This window comes from Diceros bicornis, chromosome 40, assembly GCF_020826845.1.
Source record: "Diceros bicornis minor isolate mBicDic1 chromosome 40, mDicBic1.mat.cur, whole genome shotgun sequence".
In the NCBI taxonomy this organism is placed as follows: Eukaryota; Metazoa; Chordata; class Mammalia; order Perissodactyla; family Rhinocerotidae; genus Diceros; species Diceros bicornis.
This window is the reverse complement of record NC_080779.1, coordinates 13,231,394-13,255,558: the sequence shown is the minus strand read 5'-3', so window position 1 is coordinate 13,255,558 and position 24,165 is coordinate 13,231,394. Positions and strand designations below refer to the sequence as shown.

The following is a 24,165-nucleotide window of genomic DNA, read 5'->3' as shown; positions in this document are numbered from 1 at the left end:
TATTAAACCATTTGATTTTACATCAAAAAGAGAAGGCTATTACATATGGATATTAGTTGGAGCAGTATGATTGCCCATGACAGCTGACACTGCAGCCTACTGCCTCAGGATGACAGACAGCTCATCTACTTTGCTCTGAGGGTCTCTAAAGCTATACACTCCCATCAGCTGAATCCTCATCTCCACCACCACTACAGACCAGGAGAGGGGCCAGTCAGGCCATTTCAGAAAGTGGAGGGACCAAAACATTCCGGATCCTGAGCCTCTATTTCAGTGAACCACAGAGTCCATGGACAGTGAGGACACCTGCCTCTCAGCCTGAGGTCAAGTCCCCAACCTCCAACAGCACTTTCCACCTCCAGTTCTGAGAAACGACAACAGCAGGGAATATAGCTGGCACGAAAGGGAGCAAGCAGGGCCACGCTGACGGCCTATTTTCTCAGTCAAGGCCAAAGCCTGAATAATGGAACCAAAGCTCAGAATTTAGCTGACCGTCATCAGTTGCTTTTTTGTTCTTACAGAACTCTTGGGTGTTTCTTCTTAGGACTCAACAGAGCAAAGTGCTGACTCGGAGAGTCTTTTCTTTCCCAAGAGTTGTCTAAATCACTTGACTATTCTGTTATTTGTACCATATATTGATACCCAATAAATACTGTTTTCTCCAATGTAAAAGAAAATACATTAATTTGATGATACTAGTACAAACCAAAGCAATAACCAAACACTTGCTTTCCTTATTAGGGGCCTGACCTATCTCCACGCTTCAGGGCAAGAGTTTCCCTCTCTCCTCCTCCCAATCTGAAGGAAGAGTTAAATTAGTGGAATATAGAAATGGTTGAACACAATTAGCCAGATAACATAACATATTATGATGTATAAAGCAATATCATGACCACTGGATGCATAAATGAGAAGTACTGCCCCAAACAATGCGCTAAAAGCTATCGCGAGCACCTCCTCTGTGGGTTCACATGGGTCCCAAGGCTGCAAGATGTAAACTGGAACTACTATTCCTGAAAAGTCAGCTTTCTTGTCCAAACCTGAAATAGTCCCAGTGGTTTAAACCCAATCTGGCTTGCTCTTATTAGCAACAGTCTTCTATGCCTATCTCAGAGAATGGAAATGTGTGTGTGTCTGCGTGCACACAGAAACCCTCATTAAGAAGACAAAATAAATAAACTTCCCACCAATCTCACAGCACATTCAAAGTCAATTGTGCTATATTTACTCACATAATCAGTCCTATTTGCACTTATTTTTCTAACAAAATAGGACTGGAAACTAGACATGGAAACTATAGCTAAGTCTGACCACCTGACAGACTCAGGGCTGAGGGAGAGGGTCGCTGGCGGTGCCGGGATAGAAGGATCCCATCTGAGGTGTCTGAGACTTGCCACTGGTTCCAGTTACAGCTGAGTTATGATTTCTCCTAGGACACTAGAAAAGTTGCAATTTGCAGCCATGGCCATAGGGTAGTGCAGTCATTCTGCAAATAGCTGCCCCCCACCCCCACTCCTGCCACCTCCCTTCCCCTCCCCACCCCCACCCCCCAGTTCCCTACCAAAGAGGGAATGGCTGGGAGAGAATGGTGACATTTGGTCTGAGTCCTGGGCACCTACAGGAGCTGTTGTGTGATTCCTGACAAATCTAGAAGAGTTTGTGAGACTTTGTATCCAGTTCCTCTCAGCATTAGCTCCTGACCCAGAAGGACCCAGCCTTTGAAGGACTGACAGGAACCGTAAAGCTGTAAAAAGTGATTAGCCTATTTATTCCAAACTTTGTTTACTTAGGTTTTTGTTTATTTCCCACTATATCCCCCTAGGATACAATTAACCATCCCCTCACTCATCAAAATTGTATTAGAAAGACTCACAAAAATAAAATAAATGCTGCATCTAAATGTAACCTCCTGGCATTATGGAGTTGTAATGCTATTATACAAAAGCCTCCCCAAAATAAAAAGAAAACGCAGTATTTTTAAAGACCTTCTTTTCAAAAGAAGTTTTATCCTTTTAGTTCTTGCTACTCAAAGTTTGATCTACGGACCAGCAGTATTACCTGGGAACTGGCTAGAAACACAGACTTGGGGCCGGCCCCGCGACTTAGCGGTTAAGTGCGTGCGCTCCACTGCTGGCGGCCCGGGTTCGGATCCCGGGCGCGCACCGACACACTGCTTCTTCAGCCATGCTGAGGCCGCGTCCCACATACGGCAACTAAAAGGATGTGCAGCTATGACATACAACTATCTACTGGGGCTTTGGGGGAAAAAAATAAATAAATAAAATTAAAAAAAAAAAAGAAAAGAAACAGACTCGTAGCCTCACCCTGGACCTAGTTAATCAGAATCCATATTTTATCAAGATCCTTAAGTCATCTGGATCACATTAACGTTTGAAAAGCACTGTCCTGGGAGACTGTTAAGTACACTGACCTATGTTCTCAAAACAGTTTTCTAAGCTCTGGGTCTTTTCTTCCTCGAGATACATTTTATAGAAAAACAAATATATTTTGAAATTTTAAAACAAAAACTGACAGATTACTTCCCAGAACTGGTGATGATCCACTATAAGAAAGCCCTTTTCTATCTAAACTGCCAGGTAACTAATTAACATTTCAATGAACACTGACAGAAAATTTGTTCTGTCCCTTCATGACTCAGGTACACAGTAGAGGTACGACAAGAAAAATTTAACTAAGACTAACAGACTCACATTACAGCACTCCAGAGGATTTCTGAAAACTAATTTCCTGTCCATAAAAAAGGAAAAATGAAACTATTTTCAGCATCAAGTTAAGCACATAACTCTACACTGAGTTGCTATGTGAGAGTGGTCTCCCAATTACAGTCATTTGTGTTTACATCCGCCAACAATGAACCTCCTGGGAAGAAATTACATGAAGAAGTTTAAGTACCCTCTACGCCTTCCTCCACATATGAGTGGAGAAATTGCAAGCAGGACAAACACACAAGTGGATACAATCACTGACTTCTGCACTCTGATTCCTGCTCTCCTCTGATGGGAATGATCCCAGAATTTTTAAGTTGGAAGGAGTCTCAGAGACAACTTATTGCTGCTGGTCCACTGACCCAGGAACCTCTTTCTACAAAATACCTGGCAGGGAGTCTACAGCCTCCCAGAGATGGGTAACTGTCACCCTCTAAGACAGCTGTGTCACATCACTGTTACTCTCACTACTGCTGATCTTACCTGTGCCCATAAGCACCCAGAACAACTCCATTCCCCCTTCCCAAGGAAACTCCTTCAAACCCTCCAGGGCTCCTATCAGGTCCCCAGGTGTTAGTCTCCATAGACTAAACCCATTTAGTTTCTTGGATGGTGTGGGATCCAAAATAGTCTATTTTGTTTCTATTGAAACTAAATTATGATTAGCCTGACATAATTTAACGAGACCCACAGTGCCAAATGAAGTCATTTGACGTAATCGGTGGTAATTCAATACATTCTCAGTGAAACATCAAAGATTATGTAATGGTTAATATATCTACATATGTTAGTAGTACAACTAGTAAGGGCATATTTGTCTGCTAGACTGCGATGTACAACTAAGAAAAACTACCAACCTCTACTCAAAAATGTCCCTGGGTTCCACTGCCAGGGACAGAACTCTACACCAGATGGATGACCTGACCCAATGTGGCCTTTCTGTATCCTTCCTTGTTTATGATAAAGAGACGTTTATAAGGAAGCGAAGGGTATTAAAGGAACTACATTTGGCATTCACAAAGCAATTGACACTTTTATTACTTAACATCACAACCTTATGAGGTAGGCCAGCATAAGTGCTGTCATTTTATAAGTGATTAAACCAAGACTGAGAATAGGAAATGAGAAAAATTGTGAGCTGCCCAGGGCCAAAGAGAAAGCAAGGTTGGAGCCAGCTGAATTCAGAAACCTCAATTAAATTCCTAGACAAACGAGAACAGGCAACATTGAAAATAAGTTTTATGGATTTCACTTTGAAATAAAACAAGGAAACATTACGTTACTATTAAACGATATTAGAATTGTCTTTAATGGCCTTAATTTTGCCACCAAGGCTTTATTCCAAAAATAAAGAAAATTTAAACAGGCAAACTTATTCCAGGTTAAAAATTCCATTTACACACAAAAAAATCTTGCATTCTATTTTGAGATTAATTTTTTCTTAATTTAACTGTTATTTTAACCAATATTATGCCAAAGGGCCTCGTTCAAGTTGCTAAATCTAAAGTGTCATTATTAGACCCATGCTGGTTCACAGGGACATTCTCCCAAAATAGATTCTCAGCATTTTATAACCCTCCTACATTGTCACAAAAGAGAATCTGGAACACAGGAAGGAATCATTTCCCCACACACGATACACACCTTCGTCGTCATCAAAAGACATTTGGTTGAAACCCATCTGCACATCCAGTGCACATCCACTCTGGCATCCTCGCAGCCCCCAGCCAAGCCTGAATCCTCAACTTGAGCGCTCTGAATTAACCAGTCTCCCCACCTCGCCTTCTCCAAAACACACCACCCATGGTGCCAGGTTGACACTCCTCACAAGTGGATGCAGCACTCAGCTCCCTGCCCCCAGCACTTCACTGCTTCCCATGGACACCTCCCTGCCTCGTCCACGCTGGCGACCAGCCCCTTTATGGCTGCAGCTCCCAGGCCCTAGCCCTGGAAGGCACTCTTGCAAATATCTTCATCCCCGCACCTGCTGTGGCCTTGGCCATGCCCTTGGCGCGCTCTGGGGCTCTCAGCCAACGAGAGCCGCCGCAGCCAACCACACAGCCACTTTTGGCCAATGAGAGTGAGCACGACCAACTAGGCTGCGCTCTCTCAACCAATCAGCTGCAGAACGCCCGAGTTCCGCCCACGCTGAGCGCATGCGGTGGGTCCCCGGGCGCACGTCTTCCCGTCTTTGTGTTCTGGTGACCTGCCTTGACCCCTAAGGGTGACAAAAGGGACAGGGGTAGGCCTTAAAATGTTTGCTTTGCTGGGGCTGGAAGAAAGAGTCGAGGCACCTGAGGGTCAAGACAGGGGTCTGGGGCAGGTTTCTGACACTAGGAAGAGCTTGGGAAGCCTGGCTAAGGAGGCCTGCGCCTGTCCGCTGGGGGTTGATTTGAAGAGAGCAAAGCGAGTCAGCAAGCACTACTTGGAAGCATCCCTGTAGAGACTAAGTTGTTAGCGGCCTACTGCTTCCCTCCTCCCCCTACAGGAGTGCGGTCCATCCCCGGTCTACATTAGTTAATAACTTGATCTTCACCAAACAAGTTCCACACTTTATTTCCTCCTTATTCCTAGTCACAGTCCTCCCTCCACGTGGACTCTCCTCCCTTTTATTTTCTCCTTTTGAAATTCTACCTCTCCAGGATCCATTTCAAATGCAACTCTACCGTGAAGGTCTCCTACTCTCTACAGGATGTGTTCTCGGCCCCCTCAAACGGGCAGTGTTAGCTTTGTACTGCAGATATTTACTGTCTGGCTTATTCTCCCACAAGTTCCCAGCAAACACTCTCTTTTCTCTCTGCATCCCCTACAGTAGGGCGTTTTTTAAACTGCGAGTTTCCACCTATGAATAAATGGGAAATTTAAAAAAAAAAAAGAAAAAGAATGGAAATAGAATAGAAAATATCAAAGTGCATCACACATAGTAAGGGTGTTATTTCATGACACTTGTTTCAGTTATGCGTATGTGTGTGCACAAATGATGAAGTGGGTTGCAATGTTAAACGTATTCGTTACTGTGAGTCATAGTCTTAAAACCACTTGTAAGCCACTGCTCTACAGTACCTATCATATAGCAATGCCTCAAAGTCTATGAATGCTTATTGAACTGAACAAATTGATGAGTATGAAACAATCCATTTATTACAACTTCAAAGGTTCCAATTTGGAAGAATATAAAGTATAATGCCTATCTGAACAAAAGTAAATGGATTCTGGCCTATGTGAAGCTATTAGGGGATGGGGGGATTAGTAGAGAGTGATCTGAATATTTCTATTGTATTTCAATAGGCTTTCTCCCCAATAACTAAAAGGTGTTTATATTTAAGGACAATTAACTACAGTTTTGACTAAGTTCATTTGGAAAACTTTCCTCATTCACTGAAACCACTTCATGATTACAAAGTTCTGCATCTTCAAAATACTTGGTATAGGTAATTCCACCATGATTCATAAAAGGATCTTTCAGAGACACCATGAAAGCCTTTGTTCGAGTTCTTTCTTTGCCCAAGATGCCTCTATGTCCTCTCAATACCCCCACCCCCACCGTCTGTAAAAATCCCATTCATCTTCCAAGGCTTAGTTCAAAGGCCACCTTTTCCATGGAAGCCTTTTTTTTTTTTTTAACTCAATTTTTCCTCTTTCCCTCCTCCACCACCCACCCCAGTCCCAAGTATGGTCTTTCTCTCTTCTGAATCACCAGCGCTGAAAACTTCCTTTTTTATTTGTATGTGTGTCTCACTCCTCTACTAGACATAATGTGCACTACCCATGGTTTACTCATCTTTGTATCCCCTACAGCAACCAGCACAAGGTCTTGTACTTAAGAGATGATCAATAAATTTTTGTTAAGTGAATATATGAAAGCAATGGTTAGCCTGTTGAAAGGGATGGTCATCATTTGAAAGGCCCTGAGAAATGGCTTGTATTTCCAGCAGCTCAAAAGCTGGTGGAGAACAGGAAGAAGGGCAGAGGGGAATGAGGTGGGAGGGTGAGAAGAGGTGCTGCTCCTCTGATATCCGCCCCTGTAAACTTACTGAGTCCCCAGCCCTTCAGGGATTCCACTCTACTGACTGAAGCTATGGAGCTGGGTGCAGGACGAGAGCCTTCACCTCCTTCCACGTCCTCCACTCTTGCTTCAAACCAGAAATGGAAAGTGGAATTAGAGGTGGAAATTAGAGCTACCCTTCTCAGCTTCAGGTGTGGCTGAAAAGTAAAGCTGAAACAGCTACCTGGACAATTCAGGCTCAAAAGACCTCCCTTGAAAAATAAGTATGAGTGTTTCTGAGTTGGGGGGAAGGGTGTGCAAGGAGGCGGAGATAGTTCCTGAATTATGAACTGATTATCTATCAACTGATCATGTTCAACAGTACTCTTCATATTGTCTATACAGTCATTTGGGGACAATTGCTGTGACCACTAGACTAAGCTAGCTCAGGTTCAAAGCCACAGTCACAACTAACAAACTGCAATTTGTTTTATTGGAAGAGGATGCCCACCAATTAGAAAAAATTGTTAGGGATTAAAATACCATCCTCTTTTGCCATTAACCTGTACCTTCCCCCACCCTCTCCAAGGAAAAGTGTTTTTCTAAGATGAATTAAAGAAAGAAGTTTCTAGTGGTCTTTATTTTAAATTTATACATATTTTATAAATTAATTCATATAGGGCAGGCATAATTTCCAAAATCACGGTATTTTGTTTTCACATTTTTAATTTGATATCAATATCATTTAAGGCTCTGACCTTCTCTTTCTTTGATATTATAACAGAACCTTAACTTGCAGTCCATCAAGGTTTTATTTTGTAACTAACTTCTGAGCCGCCCTCATAAACTGGGAGATATCTGCAGTACTGCAGAAAATGTAAGGTATTTCAAGTCAGAAAACTGATCTTTGAAATTAACATTTGGTTTGAATATGGCTCCTCCAGTTCTAGAGGCGCGGCCTTGGGCAGGGTACCTGATCTTCCCCACCCTCAATTTCCCAATCTGTCAAATGGGAATAATAACAGTACTTGCTTCCTAAGGTGGTTGTGAGGATTAAATGACCTAAAAAATGCAATGTATTTAGAACAGAGTTAAAAGATGCAGTATACTTAGAACAGTGTCTGGTAAATGATAAGTGTTCAGTAAATCTTAGTTTAAAAATTCTGCTGTCATTTGTTTTACAGTCTCAGTCAAGTCATTTTGCAGTTCAAAGCCTCTATTTCCCTGTCTACGAAATGGGACTACTACCACTTACCAGCTCCAGGATTGTTATGAAATCCAAACAAGAAAACAATGGATATGAAAACATTTGACACAGAAAGTACTCAAAGGTTAGTTATTTTGATCACCTATAAGCTTAAAAGCAAACCATAAACAACGTATAAACTTAAAAGTAAACCACAAAATTGAGTTAGAAAATACCATCCAAAAATTCATCCATGACTGAGAAAATGACTGTGTTTGAAATGCATACTCAAAGAGTTTGGTTGATATTTATCAGCTTTGGGAAAATGTAAATTCTGCATCTGTAAACTAAAAACTCTCCCTCAGTCAAGCCAAACTGTCCTTCTCTGTTGTAAGCAAGAAAGCCTGCACAGTTTCATAAGCCAAAGAGAAACTGAGGCATTGATTAAAATCTGATTGCATGTACAGCAACTTTTTAAAAATCCTTAATTTTTTTCATTTTTAAAATAATAAATGTTCTGTCGCTAATGTAAATTTCAAGTCGATTCACCAGACATTTATTGTGTAACTGTGCTCCAGGTAACTCACCTGGGAACTAAGGATGCAAAGGGTAATAAAAGCCCTGGGCTGGAAAAGCCCCCAAATTACGGCTGAGAATGTCAAAAATTACTTGCCGAAGTCATGAGGGGGCTTCAATTTGAATCAGCAAGCAGACAGGCAGCATAAAAACATGACAAAACAATAAGTTCTTCCCTTTGACCGAAAAACTGCCTTTTAAAAGCACCAGTCATTTTCAAAGCAGTTTCTATCCGGAAACCTATTGAATTTGTGCCAGAAACCAACACTTCTCAATGCAAACCTGTAAAATAATAGGTATCTGTAAATGAAAGGCTGAAATAACCCCAGGAGCAACAACACAGTAATTAGCAACTTTTATAGAGTAATAACATGTTTCATATTCTTTTTACACTGGCTCTTTGAAGTTTCCAGTGTAATATATAAAAGTTTTATTACATTAGGGCCCATCCTTGTGTATTTTATAGGCGCCAGCATTGTGCAGAGCAAGCTGCACTTACTCATCATCGGATCTTTTATAAGAAAGTGATCAATAATGCGCTAGCTTTGTGTCCAGTAGAGTTTGTGACACCTGGCTTTAGAAAGATAAAAGTCACCAGAAGCCTAAATCACTGAAAATATACATATATCGTCCCTATGACCTATAAATCATAAAGCAGGCTAGCTTTACAATGGTACATTGCATATTCATGCGCACACCACTTGCAGTTTTAGACACATGTGAACTCTTTACTGAATTAAAGCAAAAAAAAAAAAAGAAAAAGAACACCACCTCAGCTCTACCATAAGCGATTACCAGAGGCAGAACAGAGTGCAGTTAATATGCTTGTTCCCGCAGATGTTCATTCCCCTAAATATTAAACATAACACAAGTTGCTCCAGGAATATGCAGGCAATAATTTCACCACCTGAATAGGGCTGGTTGGAAACACTGGGGGCGGGGGGGGGGGGAGATAAGAGGGATGTTGAAGCAGCCAATGGGATTTTTAAGACACCCGCAACTAGAATTAAACTGCTTCTAGCGGCGATTTACCCACAGCAGCTCCTCAGTGTGAGAACCCGGAGCCTCAGACCCCGGAGTGCTCCCGCGGCCGCCCGCTCGCCAGGCTGCGAGCTGTGAGCGTGGAATAAAGAGAGACACTGGGCGCCGGAGTGGGCTGGAGTGGGGAGGAGGAGTACAACTGTGGTGAGGTGTGAAGAAAGGGCCCACAGGAATTGGGAACCTCGAAGAAATGAGTCTCCCCGGGCCAAGGCCTCTGGAATTCCGGCACGGAGAAACACGCGCCCCCTGCCCCGGGCGTTCACTTTCCATCTCGGGTGGGAGTGAGTGGGAGACAGAAAGGATGCTGCCGCCGAGACCCGGCGCAGACAGGCAGGAGTCTGGAGCATCCTCTAAGGGCACTTCGCAGCAGCACCAACTCCAGGGGGTCGCTGGCGCGAACCAGAGGCTCTCGGAGAAGAGGGAGGGGGCGCAAATAGAGGGAAGGGAGGTGAGAGGGGCTAGGGGGTCGAGGGGTGGATCCCTGGGCACTAGTGACACGTTCTAGAAATTGGCTCTTTTCTCTCCACGGTTGCGCTCCGGCCCTGGCTCCCCAGATCACCGGCCCCTGGGCTGAGGCGGGCAGCACCGGGGGAGGGGACAGGAAAGGGGGGCAAGAAGATGGGAAGGCGGCCTTGCATCCACCCGGGGGAGGCAGGAAGGAGCCAACGCGGCGGGCCCCCCGACCCACCCCACCCCCACGGCGGCCGGCCGCCCGGAGCCCCCGGCCCAGGTAAGGGCGCGCGGGCCGCCGCGGCCGCCCCTCGCCGCTCCCGCCTGCCCAGACGCCGGCACCGGGACTCACCACAGCGACTCGAGGTCCCATTCCTGGAGCAGGGCTAAGTCGAAGCTGTCCATGGTGGGAGGTGTCAGCGCCGCCGCCGCCGCCGCCGCCGAGGCTCGGGCCGCCCGCGCGCTGCAACGAAAGGCGCCGCTCAAGGTGCATCCCGGCCGCCGCCCGCCCGCCCGCCGCGCCCCCCCCCGGTCGGGGCTCCCGGCGCCCCCCGCCCCCGACTCCGGGCCGGCCGGGCGGCAGCGGCCGGCGCACTCACCCGCTCGCCGGCTCGCGCGCAGGCACACTCCGGAGAGAGCGGCGAGCTCGCCGCGCCGCCGCCGCCGCCTCGCTCCCCCCCGCCCCGCGCCCGCCCCTCCGCCCCTCCCTCGCGGCGGCCCGGCCCGCTGCAGCCGCCGCCGCGGAGCTCTGCGCCCGCCCGCCCGCCTCTTTCTCCTCGGGGAGGCGCGTGTGCGCGGGCGAGGCCGAGGCGCGCGCACCGAGAGCCCCGCGCCGCGCCCGCCCCGCGCGCCCCTGCGCTCCCCGCGCCGCTCCCCGCGTCCCGCGGCGCTCGCAGGCCGCGCCGCCACTCCCCGCGACTCTGCGGCCCGCTGACCCTCGGCAGCCCGGGCTGCTCGGGGCTGTCCTGGGAGCGAGGGCCACGGGAGAGGCGGCGGCGCCGAGCGGAGGGGGAGGCTGAGCCGGCCCGGCCCGCCGCATCTTCTGCCTCGCCCTCGCCCGGCCCTCCGCGGTCGGCACGCACTGCTTTTTGAGCCCAGGATTCCCTGGACCCTCTCGGCGCTCCCGCAGGCCGTGTCCAGGCTGCAGACCTGGAGCGGGTGCTGGGAAATTCCCTGGCCGCCCCAGGAGCGGGGAGAGTTCACTGTGCAGCTTACGGCAGCACCATGAACGAGTCGTTTACAATATCTAGAGTCTAAGTTAAGTAAAATAAAGCGGAGGCAGGGAGGAAACCTCTTCTGACAGGACCTGCAGTTTGGCCTACAGTGGGGGTCCCACCATCCTCCAGCTGGCCAGGCCCTGAAAACCAACCTCCTTTCTTTTTTATTTCTCACAGGGAGCGGGGACAGGCCTCTGGGTGTAGACGGCAAACTTCCCGCCCCATCTCCTGTCTGGAGAGTGGCATATTGTCAGCTGGAAGGATGATAGAGTATCATTATGACTCCTAAAAATCAAGTCCGTATTGTTATTGCTTCCTTGATTTTAAAGAACGTTTTCCCCTCCCTTACTTTTGTAGATGTGCTGAGAAGCCCACGTCTAGATTTGGGCCATAGCTGTTTCTCCACAGCTGGCCCAAACCGGGAACCCCTCCTCAGTCCCCTGACTCTCCTGTCCTCTTGGCCATAGCCTCACTCAGGGTTCCAAAGAATTCCTGGAGAGAGCAGAACAGAGCAGTGTCATTATGTCCCATAGCTTGCACCAACTCGCAGTTCCCTGCCATAAGAGAGGCCCTTCTGGTACTCTCTCTTTTGTTCACTCTGGACAAGAAGAACCACTGACTGAAGCTTCCAGAAATCTAGACCCTTGGGTAGAAGTCACAGGATGCCTCCAGAGTCAAGCCTAGGAGTCACCCTCCTCACCTCCCTGATCTCTGAACCAGGATTAACAATCGAAATCTGGAGAACATGTAGAAGAAAAGACCAATGAGAATTATTTCCTATTCGGAGTTGGATTACAAAACAAAGGTTGAGCTTAGCTTTCCTTTCTTCCTCAGCTCTGAAGTAGTTCTTCCTTTGTTAGCATCCATAACTAATGTGCAAAATGTAAAACAATAAACTAAGGCAGAGTGAGCATCAACACAGTTTGAGAAAGCAGAATTATTATTTTACAAGCTTACAACTCCCAGCCCCTAAAAACCTCCCTCATTAATTGAAGGTAGTAACAAAGTGACAAAAGAACAAAGAGACTGTGAATACAGGAGAAAGTACAGGTGTGAAGGGCTGTCTTCTCCAATCCCAGTCTATAGTGTATTTGGAGAGAAGGAAAAAAATCTCTCTTCCTAATATCTCCCTAGCAGAGCCTCGTTGGAAATGTTTGCTCTGGCAAAAGTGAGATGGCTGAGCCACCCAGACAGCATTCCCAGGAACGAAGGATGGGGGTGGAGGGTGGAGGAGGGCTAGAGGAACAGCCCCTCTCTGGAAGAACTGCCAGTTCCACTGCCTGAGCGAGAAATGCATCCTGTCCCTGTGCTCGTGGCTGCAGCCGGGAAGCTTCTCCAGAAAGGCTGCCTCCCGTCTATCACAGAGGTCTGGCTTTCCTTCCCTTCCCACCACATCTGTTTATACAAAGGAGGGCTGAAGAACAAACAGAACCGTGTTTACTGGGAGTCCCATCCCGGGCTTGAAGCTCAAGATACAGATTTGCCCTCACCATGGAGGCTGCAGATAAATAGATGGTTCCAGAAAAGGAAAGAGAGAAAGCACTGGGGGTATAGAGCTGGTGGAGTGGTTTACTCCTAGAAGCCTTCTCCCCCAAAACCACATAGTAATGAGTAGATTTATACTTGAATTTAAACACGGTGCCTCGTCTTAATAAATAAGGGTACTTGAGCCTAAAGCAATTTCACTTGTGGGTACTTAAATTTTTTTCTTCAGGAATAGCTCTTATTTTCTGTTTGGGGCCTCTAACGTAGGGGAAGTTGCATTAATACTTTTATTTCTAGTGTATATTTTTGTGTATAGTGTCCAGCTGGAGAATAGGGGCTTTTGAAGAAACCCAAATAATAATTATAGATACCATTTTTACAAAGTTGTTATGGAAATAAATCTAAATTCATGGTATTTACAAGTAAAATGTAGAACAGTTAATGGGAACCTGTATAGAGAGATCTTTATTATTATTATTATTTATCTGATCTATTAAGATGTTCCCATTATCCTCCAGCCCCGAAGTACACGTACCAAAACCAGTGCTTAAGCTAGTTGTCAAATTTTTAAATCCTAAATACAAAGCAAAAAAGGGCTTGGACTTCCTGGGATTAGAATGCCAGAACTAAAAGGGAAGATTTTTTTGTAAAGGAGTAGGAGACTACCTAAATTAAAAATAAAAATAAAAACCGGTGTTTCCTAGGAAGCTGATGTAGCTTCTGTGCATATTAAAGATCTTGAGACTTGAGGGACTTTTCCCCCAGATGGATGTAGGTAATATTACAGAGAGTGGGGCAGCTAAAGGAGAGGAGCTGCTTGGCTTCCTAGGTCAGGTTTGTTTGTTTAGGGTAAATCTATGCACAAAGGGACTAAGAAATGAATCCTCTGAGTCTGGGGCAGGCCTACAAGTGCACTCAGCGAGGGCCCCACTCACATTCCGCCAACCTGGAATAGACCCAGAAGCAAATCTGAGGCGTCCAACTAAGATCTCCCTTTGGATACGAATTGAGAGAAGAGAGACTGTGCATGGCTTTATTAATTCATGCCTTGTTCTGAAGACGTGGCTGCAACTCAGAAGTCTCTTTTGTGACCAGGTGAAAATTTTTCTTTTGTAATCCCACCATTCGCCCAGAAAAGTATGCCTGGCCAGAGGCCAACTGGTCAGGTGGTCTTGCTGGAAGGTGATGGGAGCCCCTACTCCACCTCCTCCAGCGTTGTGTGTCACTACGCCGTCTCTCCTGTTCCAGCAAGGCTGCAGATGCATCATGCAGTCTGCTTCTCCTTCCAGAGGCGTCATGGGTGTTTGTAACTGTATCTAGGGATTGCAGGACAAGCCCTCTAGGGTTTCTGCTTGCAAATTACATACTACTATGTCGAGCCTCAGGACAGCTTGGATTTTAATCCACTTAGGAGTTCTGGTGTCTCCAGGCCTTTCCCTCTTCACTGGTATCTCAGAGTGGTTCTAGCCTAGGATCCAAGATGCCTTTCTTTTTCTATTTTTTTCATCATTCACCAGGTCCCGAGCAGATGGTGTGGCTGTGCTGGCTGTCATCACTCCTTCTATGTTTCCATGGAAACATGGGGCATAGGGACCATCTCTGCCTTGGGCTCTCTGACAGTATACTCTGGCGGAGAACTTCAGCACTCTGGCCCCCTCCCCCTTGCCTGCCCGCGTCCTGGAGAGTGTGAGAATGTTCTGTGGCCCTGGAAGCCAGGGTCATTTCAGAGATCATCTAAGGGCATACTGCCCACACATGGTTGTGAACTGGCTGGAAAGGGGAGAGGGAGGTGTGCCAATACCCCAGTTGTGTGGCTGAGGCTGATATGCAATGGCGGCATATTTGGACTCTGTCCCCTCAGCCAGATTCCATAATGGCTGATATTGCCCAGATTTCAAAAGAGATGCTCCTAAGGTTGCATCTGCTCATCAGGAAACAGATATTTAATGCGTGTAAGTGTGTTACCGACGTTTTACGCTTTACTGACATTCTACCCCCTCCATTTGCATTCCTTATTTTGCTTTTGCACAAAACCAGGTTTTCCCCAAGGAAGGTACCTTCCTCAAAGTTTCCAACATCCTCCTGCCTACATAATTCACTTATATAGCCACTAAGACATTAATTAGATTCAGAAGTCCATGGAAACAGCAGAGCTGGGCAGGGTCAGAGGCCAGGCAGAGCAGAGAAAAGAGCGGGGAAAATGACCCTTGGGAGAGGGTAAGGAAGCAGAGGGAAATTTTTCATGCCATTCGAGTTCCAAACAAGACAAAGATAATTTCAAAATGTGGTCAACTACCATAACACTGTTTAGAGAATGAAAGTATTGTCCAATTAAAGAGTTCTTTTTAAAGAAAAGTTGATATGGTATGAGTTTCATGCATCTGGGTCTCTGGTGGTGGTGGCTCCTTATACAGCTGGTGCAGAAGCCTAGTGTGTGAAGCTCACCACATTTTAGAAAAGAAAAGAAACAAATCAGACACATGTACTGAAAATGAAAATGCAGGCAGAAAAGGCATAGGCTATTCAGAAAAGTATTTCCTATCACAGATCATGTATTTTGTGCCACGCTGACCTACTTGAGGGATAATCATTGTCTGTGATATGAGAAGATCCCTTGGTGCTGGTACAAGAACCAATCGCCCTGACTTAAAACTTAATATTCCCAGTGGCTCTTTGTCCTGCTTCGTCAAGATGTGCATTGGCCATCCTGCAAGATTCAAGGGCTCTGAACCTGTTGAGAATAGGCAATAACTGACCATAATGATAGCAAACATTTCTATATTACTATGTACTGTGTACTGTTCTGTCAACTCCATTTATTCCTCCTAAAACCACATGAGGTATGTTACTATTGTTTTTATTTTACAGGTGAGTAAACTAAGGAACAGAGAAGTGTCACAAACCAAAGCATGGCAGATCAGGAATTGACCTAGCAGCCACAATACCACACCACCTCTCATAACTTTTGCCTTAATCGTCTATAGCATTGGAGCATTTCCATGCCTGCAGGTGCTTAAACAGTGAATGTAATACAGACCTAGTCAGAAGGTGAGAGAGGGCCGCCTACCTCTCTCTGTGCCATCTTCCTTCCCCGAGCTCTGCCTCTGGAGTTCTGCCACACCACACCTGGAGTAAGGCCCTCATTCTCTCAAGTCTCAGTATCCTCCTTTGCAATGTGAGAAGGCTAGGTTGGACACTTTTTGTCTCTGACAGCTTTTGTCTCTGACAGTTCTAAAATGTGAGAGTTCTGTTTTCAGTTGTTCCTCCTGAGCCCTGCCAGATAGGAATCCCTGGAGTACATCAGGAGAGCCATAAATCTTCTCTTGTTTAAAGGTAGGACCTCCTCCTTGGCTTAAACAAATCTCAAGGTGTTGATCTGTTCCAAACAGGAGTGCTTGCTGTTCTGTTAAAGTGTTAACAGATAGCCACAAGACCAACGTGTTTAGGAGGAGGAGACTTAGCTTAGGTCTGGGGGGAAATATGGGAAGGAAGTCACAACGTGACTGTGGGTGTCAAACTCTTTTTCTCTATGGCACCAAAGAGTATTCAAGCATGGAGCTGATGATCCCCATCAAGCCCCTGGAGGATACTGAAGTACAAGTGGACCAACTGTGGCTCACAGCCTGAAGACAGAGAAATTTCAAAATTATATCTTGATGGATTAAACATTGATGGGCAAAGGGCAGCAGTATAAGATCTTCACAAGGCCTTTCAGGTAGAGGCATCTCCTGTAGCTCAAAGTCCATAGTGGAGGTCCTCTAGTCTAGAAGTAGAAGAAACAGAAAGCAGAGTCTACCGCATCAGCAGCTTGAGACAACAAGTTATGTCGGTCACTGCTGGTTGCCTACCCAATATCCATCTGCCCTCTTCTTTACTAACAAAACCTAAGTTTGGTTTAGGGAAGTAATGAGCCCAGCTGAAATAACTACATTTTCCAGTCTCAATTGTAGCAAGAAATGAGCATGTAACACAGTTCAGGCCATTGAGACTTAAGCTTAAGTCAGCTGGAATTTCTTGGAAAGTTTTGCTTTTGTAAAATAGGTTCTATCCTTTCCTCTAAGTGGCTTCCTTCTTCTTCCTGTCCAGAATGCAAAGGCCTGAGGTGGAGCCGCCATCTTGGGCCTTGAGGGCAAAAACCACACACTAAAGTTGGCAGATCTAAAGTTAAAAGGAGGTTATGTCCTTGATGGTTTCTTCACACAGTTGTACCATCTTTGAACAACCTACCTAGCTAGGGACTTTTGGGGACAAAATAAGACCCTTTTTGGCTGAGCCATTGTAATCATGTTTTGATTATTACAACTAACTGACAGAGAAGTCGTGGTCCCTCCAGGGTGCCCCACACACTGCCACATATAGTCAGGTCTACCAGATGTCCCAGCCTATGTGCCCCAGCAGGGGCAGTACTGCAAGAAGACCAGCTGTGATTTGGAAAAGCCTATGTTTGCTTTCTTAAATAAACTCTTGCCTTCTAGGTTCACTCCAATTGTAAGAAAGTCAATTAATAAGAAACCCATGTTCTATTGTCTGAAGACTGATTAATCTGGCTCCAGCATTTTTTTCATGTTCCATATTAATAATTGTTTCTTTATTTTTGTGTTATTTATTAACCTGATCAAGTTACTGTTATATCCTCACAGAGATAATAGAAGATCTCATTTCTGAAAAATATTGCAGGAATAATAATAGTCAGCCTTTCTTGTGTCCTTGCCACATACACAAAAATATGCATGTTTCAGACTGTCATTGTTTCCACCAATAAACTAATTACCACTGTATGAAGCTGATTTACTTCAGAAGGAGTTTAGAAAAACAACTAATTAAGTACAGTATTTTGAAATATAAACTGCATTACAGGGTTAGAACCCTATAATAAAATCACAGAAGCTTTAAAGTCAGGAGAAACCATAGAAGCTCTTTCTAGCTAGACTCCTACCCCATGAAGGAATTCCCTCTCTATCAGGCCTGGTATATGCAACGTGCACCTGAACGTTTCTATTTTTTTTTTTTTTTTTTTTTTTCCCCGCAAAGCCCCAGTAGATAGTTGTATGTCATAGTTGCACATCCTTCCAGTTGCTGTATGTGGGACGCGGCCTCAGCGTGGCCAGAGAAGCGGTGCGTCGGTGCGCGCCCGGGATCCGAACCTGGGCCACCAGCAGCGGAGCGCACGCACTTAACCGCTAAGCCACGGGGCCAGCCCCACCTGAACGTTTCTAATGATAGGTAGCTCACTATCTCAAAAGGCTTCCTATTCCATTTTTAAAGAGCTCAGCTCTGACTGGAACAACATTCTTCATTATATTTATGAATCCCAAATTGATTTCCCTGTAACTTCCTAGCATATCACTAGCTTACAGTAAGCACTCAGAGCTCCGTTTCACTGAATTCCTTCTCTTGGTCCTTCATATATTAAGATTTGTGAGCTCAAGTAAATTCCTCGGCACCCTTGGCAAGGAGAATTCCTTATTTAGCTGTGAATACTGTACAGAGAAGGGGAGCCAGTCTCTCAAAAGGAGCGCATGGGCAAGGGAATGAGAGAAACCCCAACTTCTTCCAACTGGTAGCTGGTTTCTTCAAAGAAAAGAGCTTCAAAAGGAAGTTGGAGCTGGCCACAAGAAGGAAAATGCCCACCACAAGACAGGGAGGCAGGAAGCTCCTCGAAAGAAAGATACTCCCCTCCTGGTTCTCAAGGAAGAAGGTGCATAGTGGGAGGTAGAAAATGGGAGCCCAAGATCATGGGAGGAGGATGAGAGTGAGGACAGAAAGGAGTCCTGATTAAAGCTACAGCCTAAGAGTCAGGCCCACACTTAGAGACAGCAGCTCTTTGGAGGGATGGTTCCCTGTGTTTTTCCACAGCTCCTGCTCTCCTGTGATGCTTATTATAATTTTATATACTTGGCACAGACAGTTACATTTTTATGAATTTAGCATTACTTTCTGTCACTCTCTAGACAACAATATGAGGTTTATTACAACATAAAGGGAAATTCATCCTCTTGGACTCAAGTGTCAGCCCAGATTCCCACGCTGCCATCCTTGTCATCCTCTTTTGAAGAATCCAAACCTTAAGTCAAGGATGAAGTCTCTGGGGAGACTTACCCAAGCCTAGATCTTGGGCTCAGGCCCCAGGAGGATAATCTCAATGATCACATAAGTCATTTCAGATATTTATTTACTGAACAAACATTATTGAGCACTAGTATATGCCAGTCAATGGGTTAAGAAATAAGGAGAAAGGTCAAAAAAAGTTAAAAAGCCCACAGTCTAGAGGATAATGCACATACATCTTCATTGACATATTCATTCTTGAATTGAACAAATATTTATTGACCCTGTTATGTGCTCAGAACTATGCTAGGCACTCAGGTTACCACCCTAGGTGAAACAGACATGGTCTTGAGAAAGGGTACCAATTATGTTATAATGTGATTAGTGCTATGATGAGGGGAATGCACATACTCGGGGAGATCTTTCTAGAAAGAATGACTGACCTGTATTCTAAGTCAAGAACTAACTTATCCAGAATAAGGTGGATGGGAGAGGATTGAAGAGAAGAACAAACTCTGTGTGCTATATTGTGTTACCTGCTAGGACAAAAGTGTGTCTTCAAAACCACAGGAGCAAGAGAGAGGGGGTGATGACTTCTGTCTCAGGCACTCTTAATACAGAAGCTGACATTTGGGTTGGGTCTAAAAGAATGAAACCCAACGTAAGGGTAGGTAGTAGTGATGGAAAACTATTCCAGGCAGAGGGAGAGCACGTGACAGAGCCCAGAGGTGAGAAGTATGTCACATTCTGGTGACAGAGAAGGTTCTATGTGGCCTTAAGGTGGGAGGTTGTAGAAGTCAGGGGGTCCTATTCAGAGGGTGAGAACAGAGGCAGAATGAAGGGAGAGGGAAAAGGAGCCAGGGCCAGGGCAAGAGATTGGGGCCAGATGGTGAAGAACCCTGTTTTGCTGTTGGGAAAACATTTTAAATGAGCGGGAAATGAACATCAGAGATTCAGTAAGGCAGCAAGTGAATACCCAGCTGCCAAACCCAAGGGGACAACTTAGAGTTGAAAAGAGGAAATGGTTTCTGAGAAACCAGAGAAAGTATTTCACAGAGCACTCAGCCCAGAGGTTTTTCTTTTTTTTTTTGATGTATGATCAAGCAAGCCCTTCTCTCAGCACATGGCTGGCCACATCATTTGCAGAACCCAGAGCAAAACGAAAATGTGGAGCTCCTTGTGCATAAATTATTAAGAATTTCAAAATGATGACAGCAGAGCGTTAAACCAAGCACAGGAGCCTTCTAAGTGTGGGGCCCTGTGTGACCGCATAGGTCACAAGCCCATGAAGCGGGGGCTGCTGAGGTATTTTGGTGCTATGGAGCACCTTTTCACCGACGGGTGAGAGGCTGCTGGCTCCCTAGAGCCTGGTGTTGCAGGGACAGGTTGAGCAGCACTTCTAGAGCACAGCGCTCTGCTCATGCAGTCTGCACCATGCGAGTCCCCCGCCCCTGAGTTCATTCCAAAATGAAAAGGTTCTTTTTTCCCTGATCATAGTGAAAATATACACAGAGGAAGACAATTCAAGCCATGCACAGTATTATGTGACAAGGGAAAACATTAAATTAGTACTTTCCATTTTCCTTTCCCCTTTTTGTAAGAGTGAGTCCTCAAAAAGACTTTTGTTTGCTAAGCAAGGTGATGATAGAGATGTAGGTTAGGGAAACTGAGGGAAGGGGGAACCTGTTCTACAAAATAAAAAAAATAACAAGAGTACGGGAAGAAATGAAGAGCTTGGTGAGAGGGGGAAGGGAAGGAAAGGGGCAGCAGCTTAAGGGAGTAGAATTTTGGGGGAAGACAGAAATATCTAAATGGGATTTCAGAAAGTTTTGCAATATGATGTAATCCCATTCTCCATCCTCCTAATGGTCTTTAAATAAAAAACCGCATTGCTCATGCCAGTTTTGGGAGACAGGTGTGTGTGTGTGTGTGTGTGTGTGTGTGTGTGTGTGTGTGTGTGTGTGTGTGTGTGTTGGAGGGGGTGATTTTCAAACCTAGCTGCAGATTAGAATTACCTGGGGAAAAAAATTCCAATGGTCTCCCCAACCCCAACATACTGATTTAATTGGTGTGAAGTGAGTTTGAGGAAGCCATCACACAAGTGGCCAGGGTAAGGTGTAGCCTCTGGCCCTGGTCTAAGTCCTTTGCTTTGGTGACCCTGTCATTTCCATTGGTCTATTTGTCTAGCCTTGGGTCAGTTCCACACTTTGAGTTACTGTAGCTTTATAATAAGCTGTGATGGCTGGTAGAGCCAGCACCTGGTTCTTCTTTAGGCTGATTTTCTATTCCTAGCCCTTTGTTTCTCATTATCATTTTAGAATCAGCTTGTCAAGTTACACACATACACACACACACACACTCACACGTGCACACACACACAAAAACCTGTTAGCAGTTTGACAGGAATTGCTTTGAATATATAGATCAGTTTGGGGAGAACTAAGATGCCAACAATATTGAGTTTTCTGATACCTGAACATACTGTGTCCCTCTATTTAGATTTCCTTTACTTATATTGATAATATTTCATATTCTTCTGCATACAGATCTTGCATATGTTAGATTTTTTTCCTCTAGGTATTTCTTCTAGGTGTTTTTTTCTCTAGGTATTCTCAATCTATTCTTTTTAATAATTTGTCTGTAGTTTTATTTTTACTTCCTATGTATACAATAATTCAATAATATCATCATGTAAATGATGGCTGGGTTTTCCCCCCTCTGCAATCCTTACACCTTTATTTATTTTCTCGTCTTAACTTACCAGCTAGAACTTTAAGTGCAATGTTGAGTAGAAGCAGTAATGGTGGGCATCTTTGTCTTATTCCTGATTTCAAAAGTAGGGATTTTTTGTAGACTGCTTATCACATTAAGCAATTTCTCACCTACTCCTAGTTTGTTAACCTTATAGCTGTTTATTATTTTCTTTATTCACATCATGAATTGATGCGAAATTTTATAAAATTTTTTCTATGGCCTGTTGAGATGCTTCTACTATTTGACTCCTTTTTTTTTTTTTTTTTTTTTTTTTTTTGTGAGGAGATCAGCCCTGTGCTAACATCCGCCAATCCTCCTCTTTTTTTGCTGAGGAAGACGGCCCTGGGCTAACATCTGTGCCCATCTTCCTCCACTTTATATGGGACGCCGCCACAGCATGGCTTGCCAAGCAGTGCGTCGGTGCGCGCCCGGGATCCGAACCAGCGAACCCCGGGCCGCCGCAGCGGAGCGCGCGCACTTAACCGCCTGCGCCACCCGGCCGGCCCCTGACTCCTTTTTTGTATAAATGATTAATGTAGTGAATTACATTGATTAATTTTCAAAATTCAAACCAGCCTTATATTCATGGAATAAGCAGAACTCGGTGGTGATGCATTACTTGTTATATATTTATTGCTAGATTCAATGTGCTATTTAGGGGGGAGGTGGATTTCTGCACCAATGATCATGAATAAATGAGTCAGATTTTCCTGTTTTGAGATGACCTTGTTAGCTTTTGCTAAGAGAGCCCTTGAAAATAAATTGGTGGGGGGAAATTTACCTCTTTTTATTTTCTGGGAGAGTTTGTGTGATATTTGCATGATTTCGTCTTTAAGAATTTAGTGGCATTCACTAGTAAAGTCATCTGAGCTTAGGGTTTTCTTTGAAGGAAAATTTTAAATTACAGATTCAATTTTTAATAGTTTTAAGTCTATTTTCTGTCAATTTTAGTAAGTTGTGTTCTTCTAGAAAGGTATCCAAGTCATGAAAATTTTCAAGTTATTGCTATAAGTTATGATATTTACTTAATATCTCCTTAATATCTGTAGGATCTGTAGTTATCCCCCGTTTTACTCCTCACATTGCATATTTATGGCTTCTCTCCCTCTCTCTTTTCAAATCAATCTCACCAGCACTTTATCAATGTTATTATTATTTTCAAAGAACTATCTTTTGTCCTTTTTGATCCCTACTGTTGTGTTTGTTTTCTGCTTCATTCTTTTCTGCTCTCATCTTTATCATTTCCTTCATTGTAATTTATTTCATTTTGATTTGCTGTTCTTTTTCTAATTTCTTGACCTGGATGCTTGGCTTCTTGATATTTGCCCTTCCCCCTTTTCTAATATATGCTTTTAGTGCTATACATTTTTGTCTAAACACGACTTCAGATGCACTCTATAAGTTTGATATATAGAATTTTCATAATAATTTAGTTCAAAGTATTTTCTAATTTCCATTATGATTCTTTCTTTGATATATTAGTCATTTAGAAGCATATTCCTTAATTTCCAAACATGTGGGGTTATCTAATTATCTTTTTGAAGTTTGCTTGTAGCTCAATTGTATTGTGATCACAGAACATACCCTGTATCGTTTTGATCTTTTGAAATTTGTTGAGACTTACTCTCTGTTCCCACATATGGTCAATTTTGTAAATATTCCATGTGTGCCAGAAAACTATGTGTATTATGCTATTGTTGGTATGGTGTTCCTTATATATTTATTGTTCATATTTTCTAGTAATCTTCTTCAAAGCTCTTTATCTTTTCTGATATTTTGTCTATTGTTCTATCATTTTGAAGATATATGCTAACAGTTCCCACTGTAATTAAGAATTTATTTATTTTTTCTCATAATTCAAATTTTGCTTTATACATTTTGAGGTCATGTTATTAGTTGCATAAAAATTTAGAATAGATATATCATCCTGGTGAATTGACCTTGTTAAAAGGATGACACGTCTCTCTTAATCTCTAATGATGATTTTTGCCTTAAAATCTACTTTGATGTAAATATAACTGCATCTGCTTTCCTTGGGTTAGTGTTTGTAGAAAAAATATGTTTCCATTCTTGTATTTTTAGTCTTTCTATATCTTTATGTTGTAGATGAGTTTCCTGTAAACAGCTTGTAGCTCTATGGTTTTTTGTTTTTTTTTTAGCACAGTCTTAAATTTGCTTTTTAATTTGAGTATTTAATCCACTTACATTTAATATAATTACATTCATATTTAAGTTTAAATCTACCATCTTGCAAGGGGCTTTCTATTGTTCTGATTGTTCTGTTTCTTTTTCTCTTTTTTTATTATCTGCATTTGGATTATTTGAGTATATTTTTATTATTCTATTTTTATTCTCCATTAACTTGGAAGTTATATGTTTTTGTTATTGTTTTTAGTATTCCTTAGTGCTTGAACTAGATTGCAAAACATGCATCCTTGACTTATAAAAGCCTAATATTTATTGTTCCTTTTATCCTCATCCATGAAAATGCAAATATCCTAGAACATTTTAAGTTCATTTAGCCCTTTCCTATTTGAGGAGTGCAAATATTCTCTCCCATTTAAAAGGTTGCCTTTCCATTTTGTTGATGTTTTCCTTGCTGAACAGAAGCTTTTTAGTTTCATCTAGTCCCACTTGTTTATTTTTGTTTTTGTTGCCTCTGCTTTTGGTGTCAAATTCAAAAAATCATTGCCAAGA

General features: G+C 43.9%; 1 protein-coding gene across 2 annotated transcripts in view; it reads right to left on the bottom strand.

The window, feature by feature from the left end:
• Positions 1-10,401, bottom strand: part of AFF3 (ALF transcription elongation factor 3) — a 526,951-nt gene extending 516,550 nt beyond the window's left edge. For both annotated transcript variants that reach the window (XM_058534464.1, XM_058534465.1), the window contains exon 1: positions 10,317-10,401. In XM_058534464.1, coding sequence (XP_058390447.1) covers positions 10,317-10,369 — 53 coding nt within the window. In that variant the 5' untranslated portion in view covers positions 10,370-10,401. The remainder of the gene's footprint in view (positions 1-10,316) is intronic.
• Positions 10,402-24,165: the final 13,764 nt, after the last annotated feature.